The sequence below is a fragment of the Mastomys coucha genome, unplaced genomic scaffold (assembly GCF_008632895.1).
Source record: "Mastomys coucha isolate ucsf_1 unplaced genomic scaffold, UCSF_Mcou_1 pScaffold21, whole genome shotgun sequence".
NCBI lineage: Eukaryota > Metazoa > Chordata > Mammalia > Rodentia > Muridae > Mastomys > Mastomys coucha.
The window spans coordinates 36,670,987-36,685,266 of NW_022196904.1; the positions used below are offsets into that span (position 1 = coordinate 36,670,987).

General features: G+C 49.6%; 1 protein-coding gene across 2 annotated transcripts in view; it reads right to left on the reverse strand.

The window, feature by feature from the left end:
- Positions 1–3,648: 3,648 nt before the first annotated feature.
- The window catches only part of Aldh16a1 (aldehyde dehydrogenase 16 family member A1), a 14,505-nt gene continuing 3,873 nt past the window's right edge, over positions 3,649–14,280 (reverse strand). For both annotated transcript variants that reach the window (XM_031386548.1, XM_031386549.1), the window contains 16 exons: positions 12,279–12,381; positions 11,081–11,207; positions 10,037–10,215; positions 9,879–9,956; positions 9,504–9,685; positions 9,266–9,418; positions 8,725–8,910; positions 8,338–8,433; positions 8,012–8,148; positions 7,797–7,902; positions 7,571–7,701; positions 6,958–7,125; positions 6,604–6,805; positions 4,857–5,042; positions 4,565–4,687; positions 3,649–3,918 (listed from right to left, as the gene is read on the reverse strand). In XM_031386548.1, the coding sequence (XP_031242408.1) occupies positions 3,757–3,918; positions 4,565–4,687; positions 4,857–5,042; positions 6,604–6,805; positions 6,958–7,125; positions 7,571–7,701; positions 7,797–7,902; positions 8,012–8,148; positions 8,338–8,433; positions 8,725–8,910; positions 9,266–9,418; positions 9,504–9,685; positions 9,879–9,956; positions 10,037–10,215; positions 11,081–11,207; positions 12,279–12,381 (2,319 nt within the window). In that variant the 3' untranslated portion in view covers positions 3,649–3,756. The remainder of the gene's footprint in view (positions 3,919–4,564; positions 4,688–4,856; positions 5,043–6,603; positions 6,806–6,957; positions 7,126–7,570; positions 7,702–7,796; positions 7,903–8,011; positions 8,149–8,337; positions 8,434–8,724; positions 8,911–9,265; positions 9,419–9,503; positions 9,686–9,878; positions 9,957–10,036; positions 10,216–11,080; positions 11,208–12,278; positions 12,382–14,280) is intronic.

Below are 14,280 nucleotides of genomic sequence, written 5' to 3' on the forward strand. Positions count from 1 at the left end.
TTCTGAGTTCGAGGCCAGCCTGGTCTACAGAGTGAATTCCAGGATAGCCAGGGCTACACAGAGAAACCTGTCTTGAAAAAAAAAATCACCAAAGATTTATTTATTTATTATATGTAAGTACACTGTAGATGTCTTCAGGCACACCAGAAGAGGTTCAGATCTTGTTGTAGATGGTTGTGAGCCACCATGTGTGGTTGCTGCGATTTGAACTCAGGACCTTTGGAAGAGCAGTCAGTGCTCTTAACCACTGAGCTATCTCTCCAGCCCTCAAAAACTTGAAAACATGGGACTGGAAAGATGATTGAGATTGATTGAGATTAAAAGTATGTACTATTTGCTCAGGACCTGATTTAGTTCCTAGTACCCATAGTGGGTGCTGACTCTATGGCACCCAATACTCTCTTCTGACCTCATGTGTCTATAGCCATTTACATCATTAAAGTAAAAACATGGAACTAGAGAGATGGCTCAGCAGTTAAGAGCACTGGCTACTCTTGCAAAGAGCCCTGGTTCAACTCCCAGCACTCACAGTCGGTCACAGGTGTCTGTAACTCCAGGGAATCTGACACCCTCATACATAAATAAAAATAGATCACTAGGGCTGGAGAGATGGCTCTGCGGTTAAGAGCACTGACTGCTCTTCCAAAGGTCCTGAGTTCAAATCCCAGCAACCACATAGTGGCTCACAACCATCTGTAATGAGATCTGATGGCCTCTTCTCGGGTGTCTGAAGACAGCCACAGTGTACTCCCCATTTCCTTGACACAGGGTTTGTGTAACCTTGGCTATCCTGTAGACCAGGCTGGCCTTGGCGCAGAGATCCTGTCACCACTGTCCTGGCCGTGCTGACTAGTTTTATGTCTATTAGAGCTACAGTCACAAATTTTAGGGAGACTCTATTGTCAAATGGCCTCTGTAAGATGGGCTGCAGGCAAGCCTGTAGGGCATTTTCTTAGTGACACAGGAGTTACATCCATGGTGGGACGTGGGTGCTATAAGAAAGCAGGCTGAGTGGGGTGGTGGTGGTGGTGGTGCATGCCTTTAACCCCAGCCCTTGGGAGGCAGAGGCAGGCAGATTTCTGAGTTCGAGGCCAGCCTGGTCTACAGAGTGAGTTCCAGGACAGCCAGGGCTACACAGAGAAACCCTGTCTCAAAAAAAAAGAAAAAAAGAAAAAAAGAAAAAAAGAAAAAAAACAGAAAGCAAGCAGGCTGAGCAAGCAGCAGGAAGTAAGCCAGTAAGAAGCACTGCTCCATGGCCCGTACTTCCGGGTTCCTGGCAGGTTTGGAATGTGTAAGGTAGATAACCCTCCCCTCCCCCAGCTGCAGCAACCCTAACACACAGCACAGCAATGATCAGGGTCCCTGGGGAGAGGCTTTGTTGTCTCTGAAAAGCTGTCACGCCAAGAAGGCCTCACAAAGGCCAAGCAGATGGGGCCCCTCCCAGCTTCAACAGCCATGTGCTGGAACCTTAGTCTTGGCAAGTGACAGTGTGTGATAATCAGTCCCAGCTCAGAAGATAGACTAAGGAAAAGCTGAGCTTGTCATCCCAGTGGCAGGAGGATCAGGAATGCAAGGTCATCTTTGGTGCCATAGCCATAGGAAGTTCTAGTCCAACCAGGGACACAGACACACAGACACACAGACACACACACACAGACACACACACACACACACAACCACTGTGGTTCTCAAAACCAAAACAAGCAAACAAACCAACCTCCAACACCAAACCATAACATACAAGATAAGAAAATGGACTAAGTCAGCCTCCATCAGCCCAGTTCCCTGGGCAACATTAGTGAGCAGAACGGGGAGAAAGAGGGAAGAGAGGGTGGGAAGGAGGGGCCTTGACAATATGCAGTGAGTCAACAAGTTGGCTGTAGCCCACAGATCTGGATTACTGCAAAAGTCTAGGCCATTCAGATGGCTCTTCTCCCACTTCTCTTGCCTGCGGCCTTCATGTTCAACCTGGGTGAACCGACACTCTGTCTTGTTTTGTGACCTCCCCTGGTAAAAAGGACTTGGCAGAGAAGATTAAGAAAGAGCACAGGATGGATGAGTCCATATATATATGTGTGTGTATATATATGTATATATACATATATACATATATATGTAATCCCAGGTGGATCACAAGAATTCCAGATCAGGCTGGGCAGTGGTAGCCCACACCTTTAATCCCAGCACTTGGGAGGCAGAGGCAGGTGGATTTCTGAGTTTGAGGCCAGCCTGGTCTACAGAGTGAGTTCTGGGACAGCCAGGGCTACACAGAGAAACCCTGTCTCAAAAGACAAAACAAAACAAAACAAAAAACCAAAAAAATTTCAGGGCAGGGGTGAGATGGCTTAGCTGATAAAATAGGTTATGACCACCAAGCATAAACACCCGAGTTGATACCATGAACCAACATGGTGAAGGAGAGAACTGACCTCCTACATTGTTTTCTGACTTTTGTGCATGCCCACATACACACACACCAAAAAACCCCCAAAGCAAAACACAAAACAAGCAAAAACAAAACTCACATTAAACTTTTTTTTTTTTTTTTGAGACAGGGTTTCTCTGTATACCTGTCTTGTCCTAGAACTTGCTCTATGGACCGGGCTGGCCTCAAACTCAAGAGATCTGCCTGCCTCTGCCACCTGAGTGCTGGGATTAAAGGAATGTACCACCACTGCCTGGCTTAAAACAAAAAAGTCCCACAGAACTACATAAAGAGATCCTGCTTTAAAAAACAAAAATGAGGGGCTGGAAAGATGTCTCAGTGCTTAAGAGCACTGACTGCCCTTCCAGAGGTTCTGAGTTCAATTCCCAGCAACCACATGGTGGCTCATAACCATCTGTAATAGGACCTGATGCCTTCTTCTGATGTGTCTAAAGACAGCTACAGTGTACTCACAATCATAACGTTAATAAATAAATCTAAGAAACAAAACAGCCGGGCGGTGGTGGCGTACACCTTTAAAACCAGCACTTGGGAGGCAGAGGCAGGCAGATTTCTGATTTCGAGGCCAGCCTGGTCTACAGAGTGAGTTCCAGGACAGCCAGGGCTATACAGAGAAACCCTGTCTTGAAAAACCAAAAAAAAAAAAAAGAAGAAACAAAACAAACAAAAAACCCCCAATGCTTCTATTCCAAAGCCAGCAGTCAGTCAGGCCTGGAGGTACATGATGGTAAGCCAGCATTCTGGTTGAGATGAGACATGAGGAGCAGATGTGCAAATTAGCTGTGCCCTAAGACCTTGCTAAAACAGACCAAAGAGGAGGGGAAAAAAGCAAAACCACAAACCAAAACCCCAAACTAAGCTAAACCCATGGAGATCTGCTGTGATGGCAAGCACATGGTGAGTTTCAGCTCCAGGAAGCCAGGCCTGCCTGGAAGCTGTGCCCTCAGTACCTGGCAGCAGTGGTGGCCCCTAGCTTGGGCTGGCATATTAGGGCTGTGCTAGGATACAGACCTTCTAGTTCAGAATAGGGACTTACAGGAAGTCAATGCTGGAATCAAGTACAAAGGGGACAGAGCCTTCCAGGGACTTCCCTCGACCGCCTTCTGACCCAAGAGTGCTAGATGGGGCTGAGTTCCCTTTGTACATCCCAGGGCTGCCTACTGGGCCACACATGAAGAAGCTGCTGTTCCCACATCCTCAAATGCACAGTAAATGTCACTCAGTTTATTAGAAGCCATGGGAAATCTGAGAGAAAAGTTCCAAGCACTTGGTGTTCCTGAGCATCAAAGATGGAGTGGGTGGCTTCGGCATCAGTCCCCCATTGGCAGCCACAGGGCCTTCGTTCGTGCCGCATGAAGACTCATCTCTTGTCCTGTCCCCTGGACCTCCACATCCCAAGCTCTTAGGAAGCCCCTGTTTACCCACACAGACTTGAGGTTTCCTGCAGAGGCCCATTCCACAAACTGGGAGCCCTGGGATGGAGAGATACACGATTAGCACTGCCAGTGGTTTAGTTGCCAAAAAGCTGTTTCCTTAGCAACAACACCTGTAAAAGACCTAAAGATCTGACAAGGCTGGACATTTAGATCCTGGCCCACATTGACATTCCTTTTAGATGCAGAGTTAGTAGACCCAGGGAATCCTGTCTTCCCCAGTTCCAGGCTCTTGCCAGTGGGGACTTCCCATCCAGCACGGTGGTTTAGGAGGGTAGAGCCTTGGGATGTTGCTAGGGTGCATATCTTAGCAATAGGTCTTCCAAAAACCATGATGCCTTAGGGCATGGGAGGCTTCAGGCCTTGATGAGAAGACTGCCTTTGCCTTTCTCTAAGCAGCAGGGGCACACACCTTTAATCCCAGCACTTGGGAGGCAGAGACAGGCAAATCTCTCTGACTTCAAGGCCAGCTTGGTTTACATAGTGAGTTCTAGAAAAGCCAGGGCTACATAGAGAAACCCTGTCTTGAAATACTGCCCCTCTCAACCCCCCAGAAGACCCTCTTCCTTTGTGACTGGGCTTGTATCAGGGTAGGGCCTCAGCCGAGGCATTTCTTCCTGTTAGGGGATGAGGCTATGTTCCTAGCACAGAAGTCTGTTGGTGAAGGTTAAGTACCCTGAAGTACCTGGGCAGAGCCGAAGTACCACAGGGCCTGGACATCCTGATGTAAGGCCAGACAGCGGGTCAGGTGGTCCTGATCTCCTGTTATTACACTCACCAGGCCAGCAGGAAATAGAGTAGCTATATCCTAGGATGAGAGAGTGGGACACCCAGGGTTGAACATCAATGGGGCAGGCTGAAGAGTGGGCATCTGGCAGTGGCTGTAGGGGCTCAAGCAAGGAATAGGACTTAGATGGGATGCTGAGACTTGTTACCATAGCTACCCAAGAGGGAGGAGGGGAAGCAGGTGGTTTTACCTGACAGACCTCCAAGGCCAGCAGAGGACATGCCCCACTGGGTACTAAGACCACAGCGTTGCCATGGGCAAGTGCAGGGGCCAGTAGTGACACAAAAGCCAGCAGGGGCCATTCATTCGGGCACACCACAGCCAGCACTCCCAGTGGTTCTCGAAGCCGGAGCACAGGGCCTCTCAATCCTGTTACCTACAGGGACAGATGACAGGCATATCAAGGACAAGTTCCCAGAGGCCTCTCTATTGCCTGCCCCATTCTCCAACATTTGACATGCTCCTAGCTCCAGAGTAGCTCCAATAAAGTGTGACCAGGGGATGCTGGTTTAGGGCCTAAAACTCTGGAGCCCAATGGCCACTCTTTAGCTTTAGGGATCAGTGTGAGTTACTTAACCTCTCTGAGCCTCTGGGCCTTGAATCTGCCATGCTCCTGCCTCAGCCTATGAAGTAGCTGAGACTTTGGGCCTGCGCCATCACTGTGTTTTGAGGTATTGTAGAGAGCTCCAATCATGGTTCTATCACTGAACCATATTTCAACACTGGTTTGTGTCTGCTTTGTTTTGAGACAGGGGCTCCCTATGTAGCCCAGGCTGGCCATGTACTCAGAGATTTGCTTGCCTCTGCCTCCTGAGTGCAGGGATTACACAAAGACGCCACCAATGCCCCCAGCTTGATTGAGTTTTTTTTTTTTAAGATTTATCTATTATTATAAATAAGTATATTGTAGCTGTCTATAGATGCACCAGAAGAGGGCGTCAGATCTCTTTATGGGTGGTTGTGAGCCACCATGTGGTTGCTGGGATTTGAACTCAGGACCTTTGAAAGACCAGTCAGTGCACTTATCCGCTGAGCCACCTCTCCAGCTCGTTTTGGTTTTTGAAGACTCTGTGTAGCCCTGGCTGTCCTGGGAGTCGTTCTGTAAACCAGGCTGGCCTCGAACTCACACAGATCTACCTGCCTCTCTGCCTCTCAAGTACTGGGACTAAAAGCTTGATTTATTTTTCTATTGTTTATGAGTTGGGGCACAGTTGTGTGAACTTGTGAGTGACAGAAGGAAGCGTGAGATTCCTCTGGAGCTAGTGATACAAGGGGTTGTAAGGCCTCTGATGCTGAGATTAAACCAATCTGAGCCACCATGCTCAGCAATACCTTTGTTTGTTTGTTTCTTTTTTGTTGTTGTTTTTTGTTCTTCGAGACAGGGTTTCTCTGTATAGCCCTGGCTGTCCTGGAACTCACTCTGTAGACCAGGCTGGCCTTGAACTCAGAAATCCACCTGTCTCTGCCTCCCAAGTGCTGGGATTAAAGGTGCATGCCACCACTGCCTGGCCCTTTGTTTCTCTGATGCAGTATTTCACTGTGGCCAAGGCTGACCTTCGACTTGTGATCTTTCTACCTCTATTTTACAAATGTTGAGATCATAGGCCTGTACCCTCATGCCCACTATGTGCTTGCAAAGCCTTTTTGAGTACAGTCAAGCCTACATTACATAGATTTTAAGTGGCATAATCTGAGAAGTTCCTACAATTTGTGCACTCATGAGCAGCCCGCTTTCCTGTAAGCATTGTAACGTTCCCTCCTGTCCTCTGAGCCATGGGTTCTCAGCTAAGCACTGACCTGTCTCTCCTCTCATCAAAGGTTAATTGTATTTTCTAGAATTTCTAGAGCTAAGCCTGGACTCATGCCTGGTTCACTGAGCCTGGGCTCTGACTCTTGGCTAGCAGACTGCCCTGTCCACTTGCTTAGATCTGTCTCACCTGTAGTGTCTGGCCTTGGTCCTGAACCTGGGTGCCCCAAATCTGGAGTCGCCTCACACTCAGCTCTACTTCAGTCTTGGCAATCACAGGCAGTGCTCCGTGCCTCTCTAGTTGTGAGGCCAACATTAGCTTCTTGCGCTCCAGAGCAGCTGCCAGGGCCCACAGCAGGCCTGCTCGGGCCCTTGGAGACTGGGCTCCCCAGCTGTGGGCAAACAATGCAAGTTAGGGGTATAACCTGGCCTTAGCTAGTTCCAGATGGCCACCTCTATCATCCACAGCCTCAACCCAGGGCTCCAGTCCCAAGCATACTCCCATCCCAGCTACCTTACCTCTGGGCTTCCATCTGACTCTTACCCAGGGGCAGCCTGATGAGCAGCCTCTACAGCACCTTGGATATCCTTGGCTCCACCCTCAGCTACATAGCTGGAGACTTTGCCCGAAGAATCTTGGATGGGCCTGGAGCTCTGGGTCCGAGGAGACTGGAAACGGCCCCCAACAAACAGCCCATAGGAAGGTGCTGGGCTGCAGAGTGGGGTGGGAGGAGGCTGTGAGTCCACATGGGCCACTGGCAAGTCTGCTACACTGGTTGGACCTCTCAGTTCCTAGGAACCTTCTGGACTCAAGTTTCTATTTTCATGAGCTTCTAGGAGGATTCAAACACCTACTCCCATGAACCTCTAGAGAATTCTGAATTCCTACCCCATGAGTTCCTGGGGTCATCCAAAACTCTTACTGTAGTGAACCTCTCGGATACTCTAAATTCCTATTCCTTTGAGCATCTGGATACTCCCTGAATTCTTGCTACTAGAAAAACTCAAACCATTAAATAGAACTGAGATTCTCTTTACGCTTGGGGTTAGGACCCAGAAAGCTATGCTAAGAACTAGAGACCCCAAGACTGACTCTAAGCACCCTCCTTCCAGCCCCACACTCTCACCCTTAGGTTACGAGGCCTGCAACAGCTCACCTAGGCCCTGTTTCTGGCCCCGATGGCAGGCTGGAGGATGCACCAAGGCCAAATGTGTCGTAGTTGAGACTCTCACAGAGGAAGGACTCCCGGGAAGGTGTTCCCAAGGGCTGCAGATACTCATACAGGCCCTGTGAGAGGTGCATAGTCAGCAGGAGGCCAGATGGCCTCAAGGTGACTCAGAGGTACTCCAAGTAGAGAGATACGGAGGCAGATGGGCACTCACATCTGGGCCGCCATGCCAGGAAGACCCACTCTCCTTACAGCCCCCTGTAGGCACTGCGGGGTCTCGGAGGCTGTGAGCATTGATCCACACTGTGCCCACCTGAAGCCTATGAGGCAGGTAAAGACACCGGGGGAGGGGATGGAAAGCTGTGTGAAGGAGGAGGGAGACACCTGAGGGAGACAGGGCATAGGCAGGGGGTGCAAGTACCAACTGACCCATAGCCCAGCTCCAGGGCCTGTCCTAGCCTCTCACTCCACACACTGGCGCTGCCTCCCCGGGGTGTTCCATTGGCCAGGGCTAGTGCCTCCTTGACTGTGCGGAAAGGAGAAGCCATAACCACAGGCCACGGTACCTGAAAAGGGTGACAGGTCTCAGCTGGAGAGCAAAGTCTCCTGTCAATACTTTACCCATTTGAGGAAGTCATAGCGTTCCCAGCTCCAGGTCACAGGGTCATGCAAACATTCTAAGGCTCAGGGCTGTTGCCCATAAGTCACTGAGGATGGAAAGGCAGGGCAGGATGATTGTGGTCTCGGGGCCTCACCTCAGCCTGGGCACATGGGGCTGCTGGAGGCAGACCAGAAACCAAGGCTGGAGAGAAGAATGGGCTGCTGGAGGGCACATCACCAGCTTGGAATACCTGGGAGGAGGAGAAAAGATACAGATGCTTGTCCTCTCTAGGCCCAGGGGTACACCCCAGCCCTCCTTCATGAACATCCAGGCTTCAACTCCTCCCTCAAACTGGGCATCCAGATACCTAGCTCTCCTCCCTTAGACACTGAAGTTCAGACCCCAACTTCCTTCTCCAAACTCAGGAGTCTAGGCTTTAGCCCTCCTCTCAGACCTGGGGTCTAGGGTCTGGGACCTTCTTACTCTGACATAAGAGTTGGCTAGTCAAGGTCTATGACTCCATTGTGCAGTTGGGGCTCACCTGGCCCCCCTGGCTTTGGGCCTCATCCACAAAGCTCTGGGCCAGGTCTCGGGCAGCAGCTCCTCGAGCCCCCATGTCCACAGCCCCATCCAGTCCTCGCCCACTCCGTATCTGTGCCATCCTGGCCCGGAGTCGCCGCATAGCTTCATCCCATACAGATTCCTGGATGAGGAGCCTGAGCCCCCCCTGTGGGAGAAAAGGCATCAAAAAGGGCAAAATCAGGGACAATGTAGGGGGAACAGGCTCCCACAGAGGGTTGGGTCTCAGGGACAGAGGAGCAGCAGCAGGCAAGAGGTACACTGCATAAAATTGGTGACTTGCCCATAATGGTGGGATATACCTGTAACCCCAGGATTAGGAGCTCGAGGCTAGCCTGGGCTACATAGTGAATTGGAAGCCAGGTTGGTCTACATAAGACCTCGTCTCAAATAATAAAAAGGCCCAAAGAACAGAAAGTAAAAACAAGCTGGGAATGTCTCCAGGTATTTGGAGAGATATGGCAGACCCCTAGACTTTGGGGACATGAGCACACAGATCTCACCAGGCTGCGGTCTGACCAGACAGCATCTACAACACCCTCCACAGCGGAGTCCACATCTGCTGAGTCCGTCAGTAGCAATAGTGACTCTGTGCCCAGGGCCAGGCCCAGGTTGGCTCCACTGCCTGCTAGGGTCTGTCGCAGAACACGTCCTTCCTGAGGGAACCCCATGGGTTTCAGTTATGGCAGGACGCCTCTTGGCCCTTAGCCATGCCCATCCCACTTCCAGCCCTGAAGATACCTCCACAGCTCCACAGAAGGCCACCTTCTGGACTCCAGGTTGGGAGGCCAGGACAGGCCACATTGAGGCAGGGCCACATACCACATTGAGGATCCCTGGGAAAGAGCCAAGCTCCCCTGCCAGCTGGGCCAGGAGGAGAGGTGTTGGGAGGCCTGGGGGCACTAGGGCCACCACAGTGCAGCCTGGGGAAGGGGAACAACCAAGGAACTGTGAAGTCTATCCTCTAGCTCTCTTGCTTCAGATCTGAGTCCAGACCCCTACCCTCCTCTTGCACACCCACAGGTCCAGGTGCCAGCCCTCCTCCTTGGACCCCAACCATCCTTTCTGAGCAAAGACGGGGGAAGGGAAGGGAAGGGAGCCACAGCCTTTACCTACCCATAGCCAGGGCAGGGCAAACTCTCCACATCATGTCCAAGAAAGAGAAAGAAGTTGGCAGGATGAGGCCAATGACTCCTGCAAAGAATACATAATGAGGGATGGACGGGTTGGTTTACTGGTTCAGGAGGGCTCTTTGAGGGCCTACAGGTTCTCACCCATGGGCTCCCAGTCTGTCAGCACAATATCCTGGGCATGTGCCTGCACTGCATGGTACTGGAGCAGCTGCTGGGCCAGGGGCACATCCCCATCTCGAACTTCTCGAACAGCCCGCCCAGTGACCAGGGACTCCAGGGTCCACAGCAGTTGCTGGTGCTTCTGAATGACCTTGGCCAGCCTTTGGAGAATACAAGGAGTTGGTCCATGCTCAGAGCAACTTGGACTATAATCCCCACAAGACTCCTGGGGCAGATCCGTAATTATCAGGGACAGCAGGTACCAAAGCTGTATAGGAAATGTAGTCTAGGAGAGTGTCAAAACTCTGTGTGGCTGCTGTAGAATGGTCCTGTCACTGATTACCAGGAGTTCCAAAGATAACTGGGAACTTGAATCTTAGCATCTGATTCAATTGCATTACGGGAAATGGGATTTTTTTAAAAATATTTATTTATTTATTTTATGCATATGAATACACACTGTAGCTGTACAGATAACTGTGAGTTGAGTCTTCATCTGGTTGTTGGGAATTGACTTTTTAGGACCTCTGTTCGCTCTGGTCGGCCCCGCTCGCTCTGGCCCAAAGATTTATTTATTATTATAAATGAGTACACTGTAGTTGTCTTTAGACACAACAGGTGTCAGATCTCATTATGAGTAGTTGAGAGCCACCATGTGGTTGCTGGGATTTGAACTCAGGACCTTCGGAAGAGCAGTTGGTGCTCTTAACCGCTGAGCCATCTCTCCAGGCCTGGAAAATGGGATCTTTATAGCTGTCTCTACAGTGTGATGAGAAGCAGGGAGCTCTGATTTTAATGAAGTGCTGAGACACAGGGCTCTCGTGATATTCTGATACTACTAGTCCCAATGAACTGTGAGCAACTATGGCTGTTCTGGTCACTCAAGTGCCACATGCATTCAGGAAAACATGAACCATTAATTCAAAAGGATCTGAGGACATGGAGTCACTGTTTCCACAGTCTCCTGTGAATCATGAGGGACAAGGCCCATCTCTTCCTCTGCGGGCCTTGCCTGGGCTTCCTCACCGGGTTAGGTGTTGGCCCCTAGCAGCTCCAGGGAGTTGACTCCAGGTCTGGAATGCTATCTTTGCAGCCTCCACAGCTGCAGCGATGTCCTCAGCTTCTGCTTGCAGGCAGCTGGCCAGGTTTTCTCCTGCAGAGACAAGTGGGGGCCCAGATGGGGGAAGCCTGTGTCAGAAGTTCCCTGTGAGTCTCAGGCCTTCCTCTGGTCACCAGTCACTGCTCTGACCAAGCCCTGCAGGCAGGAGCTGACTTTCTTTTCCTTCTTTTGCTTCTTATTCTGATTTTTAAACTTTTTGTTTGTTTGCTTTGTTGACACGGATTTCTCTGTGTAGCCCTGGCTGTCCTGGAAATCTCTCTGTAGACCAGGCTGGGATCAAACTCAGAGGTCTGTCTGTCTCTGCCTCCTGAGTGCTAAGATTAAAGGGATGCACACTGACTTCGGCTGTGCTTTTAAACTTTTATTTACTTGGAATTAGTTATGAGTGTTTTGCCTGCATGTATGTATGTATACCATATGCATGCAGTACCCACAGGAGTCAGAAGATGTCAGACCGTCTGGACCTGAACTTACAGGTGGTTTTGAGCAGCCTGATCCTGACATGGGTGCTAGGAACCGAATGAATCTGGGTCTTCTGAAAGAACAGTACACACTTCTAATCAATGAGCTGTCTTGTCAGCCCCTTTCTTCTTCTTTTTTTTTTTCTTTCAAGACAGGGTTTCTCTGTGTAGCCCTAGCTGTCCTGGAACTCACTCTGTAGACCAGGCTGGCCTCGACCTCAGAAATCCGCCTGCCTCTGCCTCCCAAGTGCTGGGATTAAAGGCGTGCACCACCACTGCCCGGCTCTTCTTTTTCTAAAAGTGTCTCACTATGAAGCCAATGCTGGCCTGGAATTCACTCTGTTATTTCAGTCTGGCTTCAAAATCCTGATCCTCCTGCTTCAGCCTCTGGATTGCCATAGAGGTATGGGCCATCATACTAGGCTTGAGGAAGGGAATTTAGTAGAGAGGAGCTTCAAAAGCCTTTGGGGACACTAGGAACTATAATTACTGAGACTGTCCTCAGAAGAAACGAGAACTCCCGTCCCTGCCACCATCAATGACTGTCCCTGCACTTGGGGGCTTGAGCCCAGATATCAGGGATGGCATGACTGCCACCCTGAGAGGTCTTTGTTCCTCCTGAATGACTGGACTTTTCAAAAACCTGTGATGGGATCCTGGCAAGGTGCTGGATTCCTGTGTTCTGGCTTCAGCCACATTCCATTGACATAGTGGCCCAAGAGGCGGTTGTGGGTGTCCAGCCAGGCCTGGAGGAAGAAAGGAGTTTGGAGAAGAGCCTGTGAGGCAGCTGGGACAGCTCAGCCCCTTGCTATCAGGAATGTTTGTACCCTTTGCCCTACCCTTTGCCCTCAGCTCATCCTTCTCCTGTCTGTCTTTTGTTTTTGTTTTGGGCTGGGGTTTCAACTCAGGGCCCTGTACTATCAAATTATACTTCTTCTTCTTTTTTTCCCCAAGACAGGGTTTCTCTGTATAGTCAAATTATACTTCCAACAGTCAAATTATACTTCCAGCCTGTGTTTTTTTTTTTTTACTATGGCTAAAACATTATCTGAAATTCATTATGTTAGCTAGTACTGCTGCTACAATCTACAGCCTACACAGCCCCAGTACTCAGGCCAGCCTGGGCTACAATAGCAAGATCTTGGACTCTATTATTTCTCTGTTTCTCTTTTTGAGACAGGATCAAATGTAATAATAGCCCAGGCTGGTTTAAACTTACTGAGGGGTCAGGAATGAACTCCAGATATCCTGCATCCATCCACTCATCCACTGTGTGCACTACCCCCCCCCCCCACACATCTTACTTTCATCCACAGAGAAGTGATTAAGTTAGTTTTGCTTCCATGGAAACATAATTTATCAGTGGTTTTGTGTATTTTTTGGTGCTGGGGATGGAACCCAGGACCTTGAGCATGTTAGGAGGGCCTTGAGCATGGTAGGTAAGAGCTCTACTGCTTTGTTTATTATTATTAACACTAATATAATTATTATTATTATTATCGCTTTTTAAGATAGAGTTTTTCTGTGCATCTCTGGCTGTTCTGGAACTAGCTCTGTAGACCATGCTGGCCCTACTGCCTCTGCCTCCTAAGTGCTGGGATTAAAGGCATGTGGCCCTACTGCCAGGCTTAGCCAGGGGTTTATAACACTCTGCCTCTGGTAAACCATCCCCGTGCCTGAGGAGAAGGGAAGGACTAGATATACAGAAACAGCTACTTCAGCTCTGTCTGTGAGCTTGACTTCAGCTTTCTCTCCAGGCATGCTTCATGCTGCTTTCTCTTCCTCCCTACATTCTCTGCTGTTCTTCTTTTTTTTTCTTTTGGTTTTTCAAAAGAGACAGGGCTTCTCTGTGTAGCCATGGCTTTCCTGGAACTCACTCTGTAGACCACGCTGGCCTCGAACTTAGAAATCCACCTGTCTCTGCCTCCCAAGTGCTGGGCTTAAAGGTGTGTGCTACCACCGCCCGGCTCTCTGCTGTTCTTAAATCCAACATCTACCTTCCACTTTCTGATGTTTTTTCCCTTACCCTGATAACTGAGCCTGCCATTTTTAAAAATATTTTATTTCTTTATTTTATATAAATAATGAGTACACTGTAGCTGTCTTCAGACACACCAGAAGAAGGCATTGGATCCCATTGCAGATGGTTGTGACCCACCATGTAGTTGCTGGGAACTGAACTCAGGACCTCTGGAAGAACAGTCAGTGCTCTTAACCACTGAGCAATCTCTCCAGCCCTGGGTCTGTCATTCTTTACTTTTTTTTTTCCTTAAAGCAAAATGGGCTCAGTGTGTACCACGTGTCTGTCTATAATTCCAACACTTGAGATGGAGAAGCAGGACCTCACTCTGATTTAAAGGCCAGCCTAGGCTACAGAGGAAGACTCCCTCTCAAAAAAAAAAAAAAAGAAAAAGAAAGTGCATGGTGGGGAAATACCTCAGTCAGCAAAGCACTTGCCTCTTGCCTTGCAATTTTAAGAACCTGAATTCAGCAGGGCAGTGGTGGTTGGTCACACCTTTAATCCCAGCACTTGGGAAGAGGCAGAGGCAGGCGGATTTCTGAGTTCAAGGCCAGCCTGGTCTACAGAGTGAGTTCCAGGCCAGGGCTACACAGAGAAACCCTGTCTCGAAAAACCAAAAAAAAAA